This window comes from Acanthopagrus latus, chromosome 20 (assembly GCF_904848185.1).
Source record: "Acanthopagrus latus isolate v.2019 chromosome 20, fAcaLat1.1, whole genome shotgun sequence".
NCBI lineage: Eukaryota > Metazoa > Chordata > Actinopteri > Spariformes > Sparidae > Acanthopagrus > Acanthopagrus latus.
The window spans coordinates 10,125,481-10,146,102 of NC_051058.1; the positions used below are offsets into that span (position 1 = coordinate 10,125,481).

Sequence of the window (20,622 nt, forward strand, 5' to 3'; positions counted from 1 at the left end):
GTTTAAGATGATTGATTAAAAAAAATCTATTAACTGAAAGTAGCAAATAATCCAACTCTACCTTAAAAACAATGAAGTGATTATTCTGAGTGGGAAAAAAAATCCATTGCCATGTGTTAAATGACACGCACAAACTTAATGTTTGCACATTATTCAGACACTGTTTTCCTTCTTTGAAACAAAGTCAGTTAGGCAGTTACGTTTTGCAGATGGACATATAGACAGAGATGATCCCTCCAAGTGCATCACACACACAAACATCCTCTCTCTCTGTCACACAGACCACATTTACTCAGATAATTATATCGATTTTCTATAATTGCAATGCTGTAATCACAATGAAATGACCATTATAGAAAATGACTGAAAATTTATGGCCTAATTTTCAAGGCCTGAATCCCCAACACACTATATGGCACAAGCAAGTGAAAAGAAAAAAACACAACCATGTGAAAAAAATGCCCTCTCTTTGCCAAGTCTTTCAAATTGAGTCGCCCTCGTAACATAAAGGAGTTTTAATCAGACAATCCTTGAACAAACATTGATTCATGCAAAATGTTCTCAACTGTCCTCTCTCACTCTAAAAATGCAAAGGTCATTGCAGCAGTCAGCAGAATTTGCACGTGTATTTGTGCATTCATTTCAAAAAATTATTTTACATGCCGCTTTCTTAAAAACAAAACAAAACAAAACCAAAACAAACAAACAGAAAAACACCCACTCATAAAAAACCTACCATTGAAAAAGCAGCTGACATGACAGCTACTGGTAGTCACTCATCAGTATCTGTACATAACTCACAGGAAAAAAACCCTAAAATAGATGGTCGAACAAAAAAAAAAAAATCCTTTTAACATTAAAAAATGGCTGTATTTAAAAACTATATACATGAAAGAATCGCACACATCTTCTCCACAAATTCTATTTCCTTTGAAATATTTAACAGATAAAAACAAATCTATGGAACTATAAAAACAAAAAATTACAGGTTGTAAAAATATAAACTATATAAATTACATCAAGTAAAAGTATAAATGAGGCACTTGTGAAAGTGGTCAAAACATCCGAGGTCTGATGTTCAAAAACAGACACGAGGCCCTCAGAGGCCCTCCACCTCCCACAGCAGGATCTCATTGTAAGCTATGGAGAACAGAAGTGTCCCGGAAGGAGAGAAGTGACAGGTCTGCAGTGAGTCACTGTGCTGCGTGAAGTCCTGGAACCTGCCGCTGGTTGACTTGATTAACTTCAAAACTCGCTCTGATAAGGGATTAGAAAATAAGATGAGAAATTAATTAAAAACAAGCTCCAAATGTACACAATGCTGAGATCTTATTTACCTACTGGAAACATGTAATCCGTATTGTTAAAAACAAGATCTGGGTTTTACCTTTTGATCCCACAGCTATGAGCTGACTCCTACAAGAGAGGCTAAAGCAAGTGGCCCAGTTGGGCAAGGCAATCTTTTTTATAATCTGTAGTAACAAAAAACAAAACAATCATATTTTATGGCACACATTTTTGGATGCTCTGATGATAGGAAAAACCACAACACAGTGGTGAGAGCAGGGGGAGCTGTGGTACCTGTTTTTTAGCCAGGCTGTAGAAAGACAGTTCTTTCTCTACGCCATAGCCAGAGTAGACTATCAGGCCGGGGTCTGTAGGGCAGAAGGCAGCCAGGCTGGGAGGTGGGCTGTCATCCTAAAGCACAAAAGAAAAGAAAAAATTGTTAGATGTGTAATGTTCAAACATAGACTGATCTTAATATCAAACTGAAGTACCAAAGGCTTAGCCGGTCTTTTCTCTCACCTGAGGCCGTTTTGTGCTTTACCTCACAACAAACCCATTTTCTTTTTGTAGCATACAACATGATCAGGTGCCTAAATCTCATTCAGACATGGCCTTTGGAGATTTCTTTTTTTGTGAGCAGATGAAAGTTCTGTTTTAAGTGTTTCTCACCAAAAAGCAAAGTGTCAAGGTCTAAAGGTCACATTGAATGCTTTTCCCTCCTTTAAATCCTCTGCATCCTTGTTTAAGATTACACACATTCCTCTCAGGCATTTTACTGTTTTGCTGCAACTCTAGTCGGCTCTGGCAGGCTCGCAGGCCGGACACCACCAAACTTCAAACTTCACTGTCGCTCTCACACACTGTTTGGAGTCTGCCATTGCTCTGGTCAATGTTTAAGTTCATGACCTCTAACAGAGACATGACATCACGTCCTTTTCCAAGGTTGCATGAGGGCCTCAATTGCCGAGAGGGTAATGTACCTGTCGTCATCTTCATTTCCTTTGCGGGCACAGTGCTACCTTATTTACACATTTCTGATACCAATATCTGATCAGTGAAATTGTGTAGATTGATCAGCAAGAGCGTGTATTGCACGCATGATATAAACATGTTGTTCGATAGTTCTACTAGAAGTCAAACAGGGTACCTTTAAAGGTTCTGTTCCAATGAAATCAGTGCGCAGTAGTGCTGACCATTAGTAAGCATGTGATTTAACAGAGAAATTCCTGAGTTTTATATGGCTAAAGGGTTTGAGGTTAAAAAAAATAAAGCTTTATAGTTACGTTGAAGTTAGTTAGTTATGTTAAAGTATTACAATATGTCTATACTACACAAAAGGGCGACTGAGTATCCACGATCCATAAAAACAAAAAGATATGAAGCAGCATTAAACACATGTTAACAACATTTCTAGTCATTAGCATATTGTACCCCAAAATAGGCCGGAGCTGGAAACGTCAGCCAGTCCAGCAGATCACACTTGTCCTTCAACCAATCGGCAGCCCATACACTGACGCGTCTGTCAGCACTGGCAGCCAACCACATCTCATTTCCTTCCAGGCCGAACTTCTGACACTGAGGATTAGAAGATAAAACATCTTTAGACAAGTACTGCTGAAAAAATGTCAGAAAATGTCACAAGAACCAAAAGCAAGTATTTCAGATTGGGTTTTTTTCCCCCCTTGCATTTAAATAGCACTGTGACAGATCTATAACCTTGTGTTATGTAGCTGAGGAGGGCTGATGAAAGGAAATGCCAAGTAATTTTTTGTATGAAGGGAAGGCAGAGAAGCTGTCACCAGCACTGTAACGGAGAAGCCGAGTGCTACTTCATTTCCCAGCTAACATTTTATGATGATAAGGTGTTGCACATACGAAGCACATCTAACTGAGGCAAGAAAATTCTGTTGCCGATCACTGTAAACGTCGCCCTTCAGGGGTCATTCTGACCTCTTTCACTGTTTTCTATTGTTCTGCCGTGTTAATCTCTGGTAAAGCTTTATTCCTTGGTCTGATTCAGTGAGCTGACCTGTTCATTCGCACTCTGGATGGTGGTTATCGGCACTCCTTTGTGGTCCCTGATGACACGGATAGTCGCTCCATTCACCGGGCTGCTGACAGCTACCAGACCATTCTTCCCTGCTGAAAGGATCACATGACCTGCAAGGGGACCCAAAAACAGTCATTCACTGCCAGCACATAGGTGTTCTCTTTCAAAGGGAAATTTTCCTCTTGACTACTTAACCCCACTTTGACCCATTCTTTGTTCATTTAGACATTATTCTATTATCAAGAATTATCTATTATTATCAAGTGAAGGAATGAAGAAAGACTAAGGCAAAGTGGTTCATTAAAAAGTTCTTCCTGCAAAGCAAGGAGTACAATCATTGTATCGCTCACCGTTGGCAGAGTACTGCACGGCAGTGACAGCTACATGATGGGGATGCAGCTTCATCTCCATCTCTGAGGAGGCAAGACGGAAAATCCTCAGGGTCCCATCGCTGTATCCTGCAGCCACACATGCACTGTCCTTCCTAGAGGAAGGACTCCAGCATACACAGCCACAGGCCTATTATAGAGAAAAACAGGAAGTGGTAGAGTGGTGTTACGGTGGTGCATAGTGTGTGTTCTTGAACCTAATTATGACACTTTCTACCTCTCACCTACCTACAAAAAGTACAGGAAACACACTCTTGTAGTCATGTTCACAATGGAAATGTGATTGCGTCTAAGATTGCTGATGATTTGATATTTCTTATTTTAAAATTCCGTGATATTTCTGAAGTGTGAAATTCACAGAAGTAGAACATTCTCCATCGGGGTGTTTATTAGATAAAGCTTCGAGTTCCTTCTGTTTATACTGGAGCTGACCCTTTTCTCAAGTGGCACACCTGGTTGAGCACCTGGAACTGCACCACCAGCTCGTTGCTGGGGGCCGACCACACCCTCACGCTGCCGTCCTCGCTGCAGGTTGCATAATGGCTCTCATCAGAGCTGAACGCCACATCATTCACCTGGACAGCAGAGGGGAGAGCATGCAGGAAATTAAGCTTCCTGTGCTTGAGAGTAGACAACTAGAGGATTCTCTTGTCTCAACACACACGATCACCTGTTGATCCTGAAATCATTTAACAATCAATTAACAATAAATGCTATTTAGATGTATTAGGAACAGGGGTCTTGGTAGAAATGTGGAATAACCAAAACACTTTTGATGTCTTAATGAATTGTTAAATAATCAGCTAAAATGAGAAAATGCTTTAATGTTTAATGATCTATATCCACCCACTCATCTTTATGACTACATGTAACTCTGGAATATTATCTGAAGAAAAAAGTACACTTATATTGCAAATATAAGTAATTCATAGTTCATAATTCATAGGTAGAATTTATAAAAGATTTCAGTGCATAAAGTAAAGGACAATCAGTTGACTACTTAAAAGACAAAAAATGAATATGTATCAGTTAATGAGAATCATTCAAATATAATGTTAAAAGTGGGGAAATACAACATCATAACATGTTGATAATAATAATTAACAACAATTTATTCCTCACTTTGGGACTTTGCACGGTCCACAAGCCGGAGAGGCAAAAGCGCACTTTCATATGAAACAGGCGCTGTGTTTGATAAAGGTATTAATAAAGAGGTGACAGCCAGCGTTTATCTAGCATCAAATGTATAAAGTCGTCCAAGACCTGGAATTATTTCATCTTGCTGACGTTACGTACAAATTTGTAATCAAACTCTTATTGTGTTTGTGGGCTTGACATAATTTTATTAAAATGTTGCCAGTAAGGGTTATTTGCTTCCCTGCTGTTTCTTTAATTCAATTTCCTGGTTCTAACACTCCGCCCTGAACAGCCATAAATTGCATTTATTATAAAAATGACACTTCTGACCCGACAATGGCGCTTAATGTCAGAAAATCACCATAGTTATCATAGTTCCGGGGGACAGAAACCTGAGTATAAAATTTCATAGTAATCCACCTACAGTCATTAAATGTAATTTTAAACCATAAATGTGAACATAACAGTGGCACAAAAGTAAACGCCAGATAATAATCAAAGTCAGTAGTGTATCATCTTTTCAAAATTGTTATTTCAAATATTTAACAGAACACACTAATATATCTCCTGGTTATAAATATGTTCTCCTGCTGTAGACACAGGATGTGCAGTTGATTATCATTCACTGCCTAAAGTTGACAGTGGTACCTTGGTATTGTGGCCGCTGACCAGCCGAGTGCTGCTGTTGTCTGACCAGTTGATGTACCAGAGGGTTCCCACTGTGGTGCCAACGATTCCCATGTCCATTGTGTTATCAAAGGCTGCACTGACCATTGTCCCGTCCAGCATCATCTCCTGTTCCAACACCACCATGGTCCCACTGAAGGATAGACACATGAACCAAGAACAATGAGCCCATTTGTAATGCAGACGTGTCACTCTCATTCTTGATCTGTTTCACATAGTACAGACACTTTTTGTGCTCTTTAAATCATATATCAAGTCTAGCAGGAGAGAAAAACCATGAAGCTGCTTACTTTAATAATGAAGTGCAATACATATAGGGGACACTTTAGAAAAAGAGCAATAATAACACCTTGGCCCAAATAATTGCCCTTTTGCAGAACTCTACTGGAACTGAAGTAACATGATACAAGCCCCACTGTGTTCCTCAGACTCAGTAAACAGACTCAGAATGGCATGTTCTTTAAGATAATTCAAGAAAAGTGATGGAATCCTTAGAGAATAAGCCACAGACCTGTCTTCCACATTGCAGACCTTTTCCTGAGGCTTTACACCCCACATAGCTTCTACCTCCCACAGTCGCAACCAGCGAGTGTTGCTGCCTGTCAACAGACGGTTCCCTCGACACAGCAGCACGCCTACACCAAGAAATTGCCGCAATCCAATTAGCATTTGGGAAAAATACATGAAAGCCACATGACTCAAAATCACAGGACTATTTTAGGCACTTCTCCAAGAGAAATAAATAACATTTCTTCATTTAGAGAGCTACACAAAGCGAATTGTGTTTAAAAAAATAGTTATCTAAACAGATTGTTATATACAGAGGGTCCGTTTGTACCGATCTCGCCCTCATCAGCTTCCCACGTCATGAAGCAGCGCTGTGTGTTAATGTCCCAGACAAAAACATGTCCTCGGTTGGTGGCGGTAAACAGAAAGGAGTCCATGTGGTAGCACAGAGCCGTCTGCTCCACATCACCCACCTCCGCCGGTGCTTTCGCCCTCTGGACCTACAAAAGTGATGCAGTGTTTAATCCTCCTGTACCAAAGCAAATACAACTACAACCTCAAAGTTAATCTGTGTGTTTCTCTGTGCTAATTAACCTTGAGGTCAACATCCGAGCCATGCGTGTGGATGAAGCAAAAGTACGCCCCTTGGCTTCCCACACAGGCCAGCTGGCTGGCTGCTGAGGGGCTGAAGGCTGCGTCATTGATCGGTCCTGACACACTCACACTGGACAGCAACTGGAAGGTCTTGCTGCTCCACAGAGCCACCTCTGGGTCAGAAAAGTCTCCTACGAAGGATTTTCAGAGGTCAGTAGCATTTTCAAGTGGTTCAAAAAAATCTAGTTTAAAGAAATGGTTCACCCCAAAATCCCAAATATATATTTTTCCTCTTACTTGTAATGCTATCAATAAGTTATGGTGTCAACTTGGTTTGTGGTGCTCAAAGTGCTAATAAAATACATTTGAAAAGCAATGTCTCTTTCCAGAAATCATGAACAGGTAGATAATAAACAGTTGTCTGCATTTTTATGTAAGATCTACTTTCTATTGACGTACACCACACAAACGTCATAAGAAAAAACGAGGAAAGAGGGAAAATATATGTCTTTGATTCTGAAGTGAACTATCCCTTTAAATGTACAGGTCAGATGCTCATGGATGGATGCAATTAAATCCATATTTTACTGACCGACAGAGAGAAAGAAGTGATCATCCCTGGAGAAAGCAAGACTCTGCACTGCGCTGCTGTGGTAGGAGATGGTTTTACGACAAGTTCCATTCTGGACATCCCAAATGCAGATGAGGCTACCGCCACTGTTAGTGCCGCCAGCTGCTGATGCCACCGTCTGGACAGGAGGAAACACAGACACAGATCACCCTCATTTTTCATCATTTAAATTGTTTTTTCACAGTTTGGTTTTCTGTTAGACATAACAACACCAGCTGCATGCACACTGTTTAAAAAAGACATCTGCAAAGCTCAAAACCCTGTTAGAAAGACCCAAATCACGTGACTACACAGTATTTGGGGTACTGGGGCAGTCATGAAAAAAAGCTAATGTCACTGTGTTTTACATCACTGTTACATAACTTTGACGTTGAGAACTAATAAAAGCACCTGTGCGTCGTTTGTGACTGCAAGACAAGAGATCTCCTCGCTGTGGCCCTGTAGGTATCTCTGACTTCCTGTATGGAGGTACTCCACCACCACCACACAGCCGCACGAGTACGCAAACAAACCTGCAACAGATTTTTTTGTTTTTTATCTAATTTAGATAAGTGCTCCTAAACATTATTTCTACACAGTTGTTACTTTCCTTTTGAGTATATTATAATAACCTTGGTCAGGGCTCCACACCATGTTACCACGCCCATTGCCATTGTAGCCAATCACTGCTTTCAGTTTTATGCCCTCTTCTCCTGGCAGGGGAGCCGTGGCAGCCTGGATCACAGAAATCATTAAGACTGGACATCAAGCAACTGAACACATTCAGTCATTACGCAATCATTACACAGAACAAAGTGCTCTTTACCGGATCAGTGGTGGAGGTCTTGAAATGTGGGATGAAGTGCCTGTAACAATCAGGACGTACTGGCTTCCTTGCTTTCAGCTCAGCTAATGACAACATGGCAAAAAAGGGTCAGTTCAGAAGGGTCAGTTCTACCATAAAGATGATAGTTAACTTACAATGTCAAACTATCTATTGGGGTACTTCCATGTGACTGGTATTTAGAGGAGACGTACTGTCCAGCTCGGTAACTTTAAGGAAGGATGCTGCAGGTCTGGGTTCAGAGGAGGGACCTAAACCATTAGCTGCTACCTGAGTGGTCGAGATAGTCGGAGTTTCATCATTAATGGACAGGGAGCCCAAAACTGCAGGAGGGAAATTGGAAAAGACATTGTAACTGAGGGCTGAACACCACTGAGCATTATTAGCAACAAATTCTTGGTACAAAAACATGTGTTACACATACTTTACTAGCAACAACTAAATAAACAGTTTATTTGTTATTCAAAGCAGTGATCTGAATCAGTCTCAGTGCTAAAATATAATTGTTTCTGGTCAGTATATACCCAGATCTAAATTAGTTCATTCAGAACCAATATGCTGTGCTTGAATATATGATAAACTACTGTGCTGACCATTGCTGTCAGTAACTGGGCTTCCACACTGCCAGCCAGACTTAAGAAGTCAATTTAGTTTCTACTGGCACAACCACGTAAACTTCACAATCAACGGATGCTTATTAAGCTTCTTGGCCAGTAATAGCTATAATTAAACAACCAGTCACTTTATATAGCACATAACACATAATAGGTACATATACTATGCACTGTTAAGAGCAAGTTATGGTTATTTCCCGCTTTCTTTATTGCTAATAAGGAATACATCCTTTTTCTCATGAAATTTGCAGTTACATACGACATCAGCTACAAATGTGTGTTCACAAAGATGTTCAGTTTTGACAGCTAATCATATATAGATAAGGATGTGTTGGGTAACTTAAAACTGAAAAACAGAATTTACCGCCTTGGTCAACTTGGTCAAGGGTGCTGACATCTAGTGGTTGTGGCGGTGAGAAGGGGAGGGGTGCTGTCTGTCGAGGCATCCCATTGGACAACTGAACTCCACTCACTTCAGCATCTTGTTGAACCGTTACATGAAAACACATGATTAACAACTTATTTGAGATCAGTAAGAACATTCGAATCATCTTATGATACTGTATATGAGCTCTGAATTAAGTTACCTGATTTAGGGGCTGAAATGCAGCCTAATCTGAGGGGTGAGCTGTGAGTAAAGACAGATCATACCAGATATTTTCCAATAAAACTTACAAAATGTAACAGGTTAACATTAATGATAAGATTCAGACATGTAACGGGGATGCTTACCAGCTGTCAGAGTCAGCAGGATGGGCCAGGAAGTCCCAAAGGAATATGGCGTCTCCCACTGAGACCACACCCAGCTGGTCAGGGGTGAAGCTCACCTGGCGAATGGGTTGACTGTGGCCAATGAACATCTGGTACAGAGAAACAACACAAGTTACAACTGTTGGATAAACTGGTAGTACTCCTTCTGCTGAATTAAATAGAAACAACATACTTTCTATGATCATGATGACTGCAGTTCTACCCACTGATTTACCGCTCCCACAATTTTATTAGACAGTTAGTCGATTAAGTCATGACCTGCATGACAGACAATTAATTGAAAAAAGTTTTTGATTATTGAGAAATTGTTCTAGTAATTTAAAGATGAAGAAATATATTGTATCACTTTCTTTGTTTTCCATTATAGTAACTAAATATCTGAGTAATTAAACTGGGTTTTGGACCGCAAGTCAGACTAAACAATAAATTCATATTCAACTTGTACTTTTATTTTTGGATGTATTATATAATAAACAATAGAGAAAATAATCGGCAGATTAATCATTAATGTTGATGTTTATTAGTTGCTCCTCTACTGTAGGTGTTTGTTTTTTCACATGATGTTTAAATTATACGTTTTTATGACTGACCTGTCATACCTGCATTCAGTCCAATTAACAACTAGATGACTTACACTTGTAAAATACATGAAGCAGCAACAGGGACTTTCTAAAGTTTAGATTCCAGTAGTATTTTTATGCTGAAGGATATTAATTCTACCTGTGAGTTAATATGGAGCTGCATGTTGTAATCCCACACTTTGACAGCATTGTGTCCTGCTGTCAGCAGGAATCGACTGTCCTCACTCACAGCCAGGGATGAGCACTGGTGTTTGTGCACCTTAGACACCTGTCAGGAGGAGAGAAGTCCAGTCAGAAAAAAAAAGCTCCATTATATGGTTGGAAAATGTATCAAACAATAGTGTGGAGACAAAATGTGCTTATAAACCTCTTACTGCCGTTACTCTCCTCTTGGTTTCTTGTGATCATTATCTTTGCAGCTTCTTGTTAGGTGATGCTATTATCCAACATCCATCTTCTAACTATTTTCAAAAACCTATGCCAATCTTACTATCACTACTTTTGAAATCCCCATTATCTTGAAGACTTAATCACTCAACTGTTAATGTGTGTAATGACAGCAACACAATAGGCGGGATACAGACTCAGCTACTAAGTGCTGACAGACCCCATTAATGTCTCGGGTAAAATGTTTCATTTTGGACCCTCTGAGCAGCCAATTTATAAGTTTCTAGTGCTTAACATGGTCAGCTAATATGTTCATGTTCGGTAGTGTTACCTCTCGGAGCAGACGGCCTGTCTTGGTGCTGACCCAGAGGATCTTGTTGGCAGATGTGGCAACGAGCAAGTGTTCAGTTGTGGCTGGTGAGAAGCAGACCTTTTGTGCAGAATCAAGGCGGGAGCTCTCTACATCCAAAATGCTCACATCTACATGGAGCAACTAGACAGAGACAGAATGGGTCAATGAAGACACTTAAGAACAGGTGATAAGAAGACCATATCAATTGGTTGGTATGATAACAGCACAAACATTTTGGGTCAATCTTATGAACATTTTCTGTACGGTATGTAGTCACCATAATACTGCAATGAAATCCCCTGAACTAAGCGACAAATGGCATGGGGTTTAAAAGAGACATCGTGCAAGATACCTCATCTAGAGACCGCGAGTCAGCGATGGTGACAATGTACTCCGAGGGACCGACAAAAGCCAGACAGCGGCTGTCACTGCTCACTGCAAGGGCATCTGGAGTGCGCTCAGTGCCTCGGGCCACCGCATTGCCTAAAAATCAATCAAACAACAGCGCCCGGTATGCTATTGTGTGATTCACCATTTCACTATATTGATAATGTTCCTGTATGAATGTTTTACAATATGATCTTAAAGTAAATTGTCACATATGATTTACTGAAATTAATTTCAGGTTTGTTTTTTGTATACATACACACAACTCTGATCACATTGTGGTCTTCGTCAGAGGCGTTGTAAAGTGCCAGAGAGCCCTGGGAATCGGCACTGTACATGAACTCCCCGTCTGGTGAGAAGGCAAGACCTATAACTTCACCTCTGTGCTGCCTGTAAAAAATAAAATGTACTTGTGAATACAAGCACACATACAGAGAAACAAGAACATAAAAGCAGTCATTACACTCTCTTAGAAGACAAACTCTGAAAGTTTCCTAAAATGCACACAACTGACAAACCAAAAGCATACGAGGTTTGGTGCATCAAACCAGACAAGAAATTCCAATTTTCATGTGAATGTGCAGTTAGTTTTGTTTTGAACGAACCTGTGTTCAGTGAGCAGTTTGGCACCGGAGATGTCAAAGACTCTGATGATGCCAGAGCTGAAACCACAAGAGAAGACCTGCTCACTGGGATGGAAGGCCACGGAGCAGGGACCTTCCTCTGACACAAAATCATACAACTAGGCACAGGAGACAAAAGAACAGACATTCACTGAAAGAGTACATTATCCAATAGTTACAGAGACAATGTCAGAAACTTAGAATGAGGGTCTAAAAACTTAACCATACACCCAGACTTTTAGTAAGTTTTGACAACTTTTAAACTTCACCAATCACTCTAACGGGGAACTAAAAACAGCCTAACATGGCCATAGATTTCAGACATGACACTAAACTGGCCAATGCACAGACTTGCAAGCACAACTACAATATATTTTCATGAGTTAGTCTTTCCATATTTTTTCTGATTAGAAGACAAAAAAACAAACAAACCAAACCAAAAAATAACCTCCTTGACAAAACTAAAATGATTTGCCTCAAGGCTTTCAGAGGCATTGGCAAATGTATTATAAATCATTCAATAGTAGGATCTGATTATAATAAAGAGGTAGTAATAATTACTGAAAAAAATCATTCTTATTTAAATTGTGGCGTTGATAGACCTGATGCAAGGAATCCACATTCCAAATGCGCACTGTGCCATCAGAAGAGGCTGTGGTGAGATGCCGACGGATGCCGTCCACACTGAAGCCGAGCACAGTGTCTGTGTGTGATCTCATCAACGTGTTGTAACCGCGGCTGCTCACATCAAGGTAACCCAGGTTTCCAGTGGAGGTGCCTGCCAGGACCTGAAGGCTGTCAGATGAGACTGACACCACACTCAGAGGTCCCTCGTGCTCTGTAATATGATGACAAATGTCAGAGTTATTTGTTTGTTGTAGGTGACGATGTCAGAGTGCACCTATTAATCTTATAATCATGGATAGGAATGTTAATGCACAAATGACATGATCACCAAAAAACAAATAATGTATATATGGAGACAGGTTTGTTTATTTTTTGGTCATTGTTGAAAAATTAAGTTTAGAGGTTTAGATGTTTAACATTCAATCACCATTGCTGCCTTCTGCAGAGTCGACAGACAACTGAATTGATGTTAGAGTTTTGGTACAGCTTAAAATTCAGGAGTTGTAGAGGATTGTGAACAATTATTTGTGATACATGACACAAAGTGGTGCAAAAAGTGTGAACCTCTAGTTAACTCTCTGCTTTTAAATTTGTTTCATGGCCAATTAGTAGACAACCGAATAAATATTTCCCCCTGAGTGGGAACTGCTTTTAGGTTGTTGTTGGTAAATGTTATTCCACAGCCCCCCTCTGCCTACCAGCCTCCAGAAAGACGGCAGAAAAATCAAGGGGCCAAAGCCGCAGGAAGCCATCTTCGGAGCCCGTGCAACAGAATGATGAGGACACACTGATGCTGTTGATGGCAATGCCTGGACCTAGGACAAAGCCACACAAGAACACTCTGATGTCCTCACAGGCAATATGTTTTCCCCCCTCTACCAGAAAATGTATAAAACATAACATAATACACTTAAAATCATTGATTTCAAACACACCTGTGTTAAAAGTCAATTTCTCCCTACGATCTGCATGCTGCTGCTGTGCAGGCAACAGTCTCCTGACATTTCTGATAACAACTCTGCTGTAGTCGATCTCAAAAATATGCCCACTCCGACTGCTGGCATATCTGTGGGAAAGCAATCACAGAGGCAAAATATCAAGCTTTTTAAAAGAACCTTTTCAGTGGATTCATATTAGATTCATATTTCTTCTAGTGCTACGTAAAGTAGTGACTGGTTTGCCCACTCACAGTGTTCGATCATCGTGACTATGGTTTGAAAAGTTTCCCTCCTCAAAGGCAACATCGGTGAAGTCCACTGAGTGGTATTCACCCAGGTTGACTGGACAGGATCGCAGAGTCCCATTCCGCACTCGCCAGAGGCGAACATTATCCCGGCCACATGACACAATCCTTAAACCAGCACACCCAAAAATTAATCAACGGTTTCACAGTTCAAAATATTTACAATTATTTTTTACAGATATTATGACTGCCATATGATTAACGGCTAGTGGGAATTATCATTTTTGCATCAGAATTTTTATTTTCACTGGAAAGAAACACAATATCTCAACTACATTTGCATAATTCGATAAAACAGAGCAGATGTGCCCATTTCATCAACATTTACATTTCTTGGGTCAACAGATGGACGGACATTAGGACTGTAACGATACACTAAACTCACTCTTTTCTTATTCAAATTAAACATTTTAATTATGTAACATTTCAATAACCGCTGTATATGGTACTCGTCGGATAGTATCAGAGGCGCAGTATTGGCAAACTGAACCAGTGTGAATGGATGAGCTGGCTGTGCGTGTGGAGGGTGTGTCCATCTTACAGTCTGTTTAACTACACAGGTCCCTCACTCAACTAAATACTGAGACATGTCCCACAATGCAACGTTACAGAACCAAACTAAGGTCAGGCAGTAACTGTAAATGTCTTTGGCAATGAGAAAAATAATACTGCAGCAGTTTGTGGAGAAGCGTCTGTCCTCTTGTCTGTCCTCCCACCTCCTTATCACATTTCTGCCTGAAAAACAGGGTCTGTCACCGGAAAAAAACTTATACTCACCAAGTGTTTATGATGAAAAAAAATCTTTGCAACAGTCAGCCCTCCGGCCGAGACTTCAGTGAACTTTTCCTCAGAAAACAGCCTCCGTCCTTGGGAGTGACGGAGTCAGACAGCGACCTGTTCACTGATGCCGATTATGTAATTATGTAATTTAGAGCGAAAAAAATAACTTTGTCACTTTCCATGATGTTTGGTGGGGCAGGATCTCAATCACTACACATTATAACAGCATCCATATGATTACAACTTATCTGCGGGTTTAGATTGATGGGGAGGACACTGGGGAAACACCTTGAAAACACACATCACCATCATGACGTGTACGGTCACGTCTCTTTAGGAGCCGCAGCGCTGGATTTCTGTGTGAATTACACAGCGGTTTGTCTTTACTCCAGTGGTGCTTCGCTCTGTGTGAACGACCAACGGCAGAGAACTGGCAAACCACCGCTGTGATGTTAATGTGGTATCTCTGTGTGGCTACTTATAGCTCATAGAGCTGGATCTGGACTAGAAGCTGTGTCGTGATTATGCCTTCTCAAAGGCTTGTGGATCTGAATGTGATTTCAGTTTTAATACATGTATCGTTACAGCCCTAATGGACATATGCATAAAAGTTCCCAAATTTGCAAACATGCGCTGTTGGCTAACAAAATAATCAAATACACAGCCACAAACACAAACACAGACAAGCGAGGTACCTTGTATCATCAAAGAAGGCAACCTTCATGGTGTGGATGTCCACATCTGTGTGTGCTTTGGCTAAGATGGTCACCTCTCCACCTTTACTAACGTTCAGAGTGTTCCACACCACCACCATCTATTTCAGGATACATGAGGATAACAAATACAGACAGCTGAGTGACTGACTAATGATATTAAGTTTTGCTTAGCATTTTTTAATTTGTATCTAATATACTTGTGGCTCTCTTTACAGAGTCCGAGCACAGCCAGAGCTAATTACCTTTAAACACAAATTAAAAATTAAGCTTTTGAATTTTAATGTAAGAAAATCTGCATTGTGGTGCTTACTGTTTTGCAGTGGCTGTCCTTACCAACTCCACAAAGAATACCACTGCTGTATGAGAAGCTTTGAAATGGAAAGAGAACACAAAATACTTACAATTAGTGTAGATGAATGGTGTTCAACATAAGCTTTGACCTCATTGTATATGTAAGATGTAAGAGAATGAGTGCATGTGCATATGTGGATGGTTACCTGAGACAGGATAATGAATGCGCATGAGTCCTGAACATGGCCAGACAGTTTCCTTTGTGGTAGTCCCACACTCGAACTACGCTGTGGTTGCCAGTTTGAGCTGAGGCCAGTACTGTTGTGTTGCCATTGAAAGCCAGTGCAGATACCTACAGAGTAAACACATAATGGATGAAGATGATGCAAAAAATTAAATTCCAGAAATGACAACAAAAATCATGTCTCTTTACTGAATACAAAAAGACGGGGAATCGACTGAATCACTAGAGTGTTATATTTAGGATGGTGCCACCATCAGCTGTGCCATCCTACACACTGGCAGAGATTTAGCTGCGGAGGATGCACAGCACATCAAAGCTCATTTACCTTATCAGTGTGGCCAATGAAGAACCTCTGCTGGTTAGAGGAAATCTTCATAGAGACGATAATAGCGTGACACGGGTACACCACCGCATCACCAGATTTGGTCCATAGGGCCTATAGAGCAACAGTGTACAGCAGTTGGTCTCTCTTTCTCTGTTAAAATGCATTTTGTGATCTTCAAACTCAAAATGTATGACAGAGACCAGTCTGGTAAGGGCTTTACTCCAAATAAGCGTACATATTTAGTAGTGGCTCCTCCAAAGCCGATGATTCGATTAAGCCTGAGAATCGGATCTGGAAGCAGTTTCTAACAAGGAGAGCAGAAAAAAGGATAAAGACAGACATTTGTAATGAGCTGTTGATGATTCCTCATCGGCTTGTTCAATTCACCCTCGGCTGTCCTCACTCTTACCTGCTTCCTGGTTCCTTTGGACGAGGCTAGATGGACAGAATGTGGAACAGGGGTGCAGACAAGCTGAGAATATAACAAGATCAACAGTGTTTAAAATGTTGAGTCATGAATTGTGTTAAACATGATGCCAAAAAGAGAAATTAATGCCATTTATAAAATGTTGTACGCTTTTAGCTTCAGAATGAATGTACAGTCTAGTCAGAGTGAAGCTTCACCTCTTCTTCACTTTCCTCCCCATGTTTGCTGAAGCCGTCTTCAGGATGCACGTACACATGAACTCCCCTACCATCAGAATCACAGGATGGCTTGAATTTGAGATGGTGTAAACTGAAGCTTGCAGAGTCCTGCTGATACTGGTCATCATTATGGCTGAGCCAGTCATCTTTCGGATGAGTGGACACCAGATCTGGTATCTTGGTCACCAAGGGGCTTTGATTTCTTGTGAGCTGAGAAGACAGAAGGAGAAAACAGATGGATCTTAAAAAATAGCAGCCTGGAATCCCAGAGATTGATTTAAAAGTACTGAATGTTATCACTCTTACTGTTCTGGGAGTGGTTATCTGCTGGATGAGGGACACACGGTCCTGAACCGGTTTATTGAGGTTGATGGAGTGACGCTCCTCTCGGATAGGGCTTCTTATTTTGGAGACACATCCTGAAAAAGACAGGGACATTGGATAAACTTGTGTCTATCAGGAAAACAGCATCCTACGATTTTTCTTTCTTAAGCTCCAATATCTCTGATTTACTTTGATGAATACTTTCTAAAAAAATTTCAGCAAGTATGAGCGTAATGCAAGAAATCATATAATTTTTTTTCTGTTGCAGAGCTAAGTGAAAAATGTATTAGAATTAATTCTAAAATTAAGTGGAAAAAACAGATTCTTATATATATTTTAACACAGTTTTAAGGAAGATCTAAAAACAGTCAGATCCAAGAGAATAGCATGCAAGGGTTGAATGATGAGTAGTGTGATATTTTATGACTAACGAGCCTCAGGCTTAGGATTACCTTTTTGAATAGAGTCAAAGGGTAATTTTGTTCCCTCTGAGGGAAACCTGTTGAGAGAGGAAAAGATGAGAGATTACACTGCAGTGTGACTGTGGTTTTCTTAAATCAGTTATAATATAGACTCTTAGTTCTTAGTTTATAGAAGTTGTGTTCAGTGAAAAACATCCAAAAGTAACCTACAACTGCTAGTAGTGATTCTGAAATATCAAAAGGAAAATGCCCTCTTTAAAGATACATGATGATTTTAATGAATTTGAGTGGCCTTCCACAGGGATTTCCTGTGGTATAACAGATGATACTGTTGGTCCAAACTAACCAGCGTAAGAGGTTGACTTGGGCACTTAACATAAAAAGATCACATTAACAAATATTTTAGGCTGTTAAATCTCCGCATTGCACTGGTCACCAAAATGGGAATAAAAACAAAACATCTACCAAACATTGTGGCCCCACAAATGAGAATAAACAGTTTAAATCAGATTTTGCGTTTAGCACAATTCAAGTGACGCACATGCTGTTCCCAGGAGAAGACACAATACCTGATGTAATCATAAAGGTCATGCCAGGAGGCTCCCTTGGGCACAGGAAACGACATATCTCTTGGCATTGGACCTGTTCCCTGAGAAGAGGAGAGACCCAACAGTTTGGCTTCACTGAAGGAAACTCCTGTTGAAAGAGAAAAGAGCAGCAGAAGAGTGAAGCAAAATGTCGTGCTTTCATTAAGAGGTATGTAGTTTATTCAGAAATCGGATTGAATTTAACACAGAACAATAGGTGTGTAAAGTAAATGGTTTGCTAATAGAGGCTTCTCAGAGAGCTCAAGATACTCTCAGCATTTAGTGGATTCCACCAAAGAAGATGTTTGGTCTTTGAAATGCTACAATGACAAACCTATATTTTTCTCTTCTTTAAGTGCCCTTCAATAAAAGATCACTGTAACATTCCTCTCACTCTCCACATAACATCATTTCAAACTAGTGGAAAACCAACAGCAGTATTCTCACATAGACAGGAAGTTTGACTATATATGTAAAGAAATCAAATTTACAAGCAAATCTAACCTGGATCTAGCAGCAGGTCACTGGTAAATATGTTTTTCACTGCCATGTTGGCACAAAGCTTGATGCTCCTCAGGTGACTGTAGCAGCGGCTGAGGTAGACAGAGAGTGTATACTGCAGATCCAGCATAAGACAGGTCCAACGCACCGAAGTGGGAGCCGGACCCACCAAACCTGGACCACAAAAACATAGTTACAAGAAGATATATGCATGTGACCAACAGATCATGTGTATGAAAGCATTGCTTCGTGTGTGCATGACATTTACCATGTTTTGCGGATTTGGCCGTGCTTTCATAGACTGAATCCTTTGCAGCTCCGCACAGGAAAGGAAACTGAAGCCAGGTAGCTGTGGCCTTGAACTCTTTGAACATATTGGAAAAGGAGATACGGACGACCTGGCCCTCCTTCACATCCAGTGCAGAGAGATAGGGAATTGGCATTTTAATTCTACCTTCACGTGCAACAGGGAATTACTGAATAGGAGTCAAATCAGTTACCTACATAATTACATAAATTGATAAAACACAAAAGTGTAATTTGTGTTTTTCTCCCACACAAATGGATGATATTTAAAGTGAGTGAAGAGTACTCAGAGAATTTCAATTGGATTTAAATGCCATCAGATTAAAAAAGCCACGCTTTAAAAAGTCAAAACATTGTAAAGAAAGCTCAAATTGTTGCCAGTTATGACTGTTAGAACAAAAATAAACAACACAGATGTATCAATATTCTTCATTTCATCACATACACACACTGTAGGTCAATCAATGAAATCAGATCATTACCTCAGCAGAAACATCCAGATGGACCACAAAGTATTTGCCTGGGGTGGGCCTGAAGAGAAGGTAGAAGTAGCGTCCTGTCAGCCCCAGAGACTGGTTGCAGTTTTTGGGCATCAGGATGTAGCTGTTGGCGGGAACAGGACCCCTGATCTGGAACACTGAACACCTCAGTGTCTTGTTCTGGAGGGGGTATCATGGGAGATGAAAATTAAACAAACTAACTTTAGTTTGAATATTTACAGTTCAAAATGATGATCCAGCTGAAAAAGGTCATCCTGTTTAGGCTTGAACACTGGCAAGGAGGACTAAGACAGCAGCATTTTAACTGTTAGGACATATTAAAACGGAAGATGGAGGAGATATAAAAGGATTACTTTCAGGGATTGTTTTGAATGTTTTTTAATAGAGGTTTTGGTTTTTTGGCCTACTTCTAGCTGACAAGAAATTCAAGCAAAGCCGTAGCACCAACCTTTCAAGCCTATAGAGGTGTTTAATATTGAAAAAATATAGCTGGGGGTTCAGATATATGTTGACATGTGACAGTTATAGTGTGCAGATAGTTTACCGTGCATGTTGACACATCTCCCTCTTTTGCCGACTTTTTCCAGTCTTCCACTCGAAAGTGTTTGAATATATTGACATAAGGATGCTGCCAACCTGCAAAGTCAAAACAAGCTTCATCGTCAGCTGCTGTTTCAAGTTATGACTGCTCTCCCAGTCTCTGTTGCTGTATGCTTCAATGTACCAAGCGACTTCAATTAAACACTTGAATGTTCATATTACCTTTGGTGGCCATTGCTAGCGAATGTCGCAAAAGGAAAGATCCACCTGTTGAAGTCTCAGCCTTGCTGCAACTTGTTCAAACTCCTGCAGCTAACCTAGTTCACATTTAGAGATGTTAGCTAGCAAACACGCAGCTAAATGAGCAGGAAAGCTACTTTTCCGTTTCCCAGAGGTCAACACCATAAAACCTTTTGTTCCATATCATCATGAGGTGCGAGGGCTCCTCCAGTTCTCCTGGACACAAGGTAAATAACTGTTTATTTCTGATATGACGCCAAGCGCGCACAGTTGCAGTTATGTCCTTCCCGCTCCAGCCTCCGCCGTTGCCAACGACAGCGCGACGCTTATGACGTCGGTGCGTTGCTTTCTGGGTAATGAAGTTCATAGAACAAAAGGGGTACTAAAAGAGAAGAGAACTGCAGCCTTTTGGAATCAAGGAGTCTACAAATTGCAACATAAAGTATGTTTTAAGAAGACACTGCATATGGGTGTGGTGTAGATTAACTTTAGTTTGAAATTTACAGCTTTT

General features: G+C 40.5%; 1 protein-coding gene across 2 annotated transcripts; it reads right to left on the reverse strand.

The window, feature by feature from the left end:
- Positions 1-500: 500 nt before the first annotated feature.
- wdr90 (WD repeat domain 90) lies at positions 501-20,426 on the reverse strand. 2 transcript variants are annotated; one of them, XM_037081683.1, is made up of 43 exons: positions 20,094-20,426; positions 19,876-19,967; positions 19,314-19,490; positions 18,794-18,932; positions 18,529-18,699; positions 18,007-18,133; positions 17,468-17,514; positions 16,998-17,110; positions 16,671-16,901; positions 16,456-16,518; positions 16,282-16,350; positions 16,047-16,157; positions 15,684-15,829; positions 15,497-15,554; positions 15,166-15,284; positions 13,637-13,798; positions 13,383-13,513; positions 13,146-13,262; positions 12,423-12,658; positions 11,803-11,939; positions 11,457-11,587; positions 11,163-11,293; positions 10,790-10,951; positions 10,211-10,339; positions 9,452-9,579; positions 9,307-9,347; positions 9,084-9,200; positions 8,300-8,428; positions 8,088-8,170; positions 7,894-7,996; positions 7,673-7,794; positions 7,244-7,400; positions 6,652-6,842; positions 6,389-6,557; positions 6,062-6,185; positions 5,512-5,683; positions 4,191-4,301; positions 3,688-3,856; positions 3,317-3,447; positions 2,719-2,862; positions 1,582-1,698; positions 1,388-1,472; positions 501-1,257 (listed from the first exon to the last, which is right to left on the reverse strand). In XM_037081683.1, the coding sequence occupies exons 1-43, from the start codon at positions 20,104-20,106 to the stop codon at positions 1,100-1,102; spliced, it is 5,463 nt and encodes a 1,820-aa protein (XP_036937578.1). In that variant the 5' UTR covers positions 20,107-20,426; the 3' UTR covers positions 501-1,099. The 2 variants fall into 2 exon arrangements, with proteins under 2 accessions (XP_036937578.1, XP_036937577.1); XM_037081682.1 differs by having other exon boundaries at positions 4,179-4,301.
- Between the last annotated feature and the right edge of the window lie 196 nt (positions 20,427-20,622).

What these genes read in the sequence shown, in the direction of transcription:
- wdr90 (XM_037081682.1), bottom strand. An exon ending in GGCCAAATCCGCAAAACATG is followed by an intron (nt 18,700 to 18,793) that starts GTAAATGTCATG and finishes TTTGTGGTCCAG; the next exon opens with GTTTGGTGGGTCCGGCTCCC. An exon ending in CCTGCTGACTCTGACAGCTG is followed by an intron (nt 9,348 to 9,451) that starts GTAAGCATCCCC and finishes CTTTACTCACAG; the next exon opens with CTCACCCCTCAGATTAGGCT.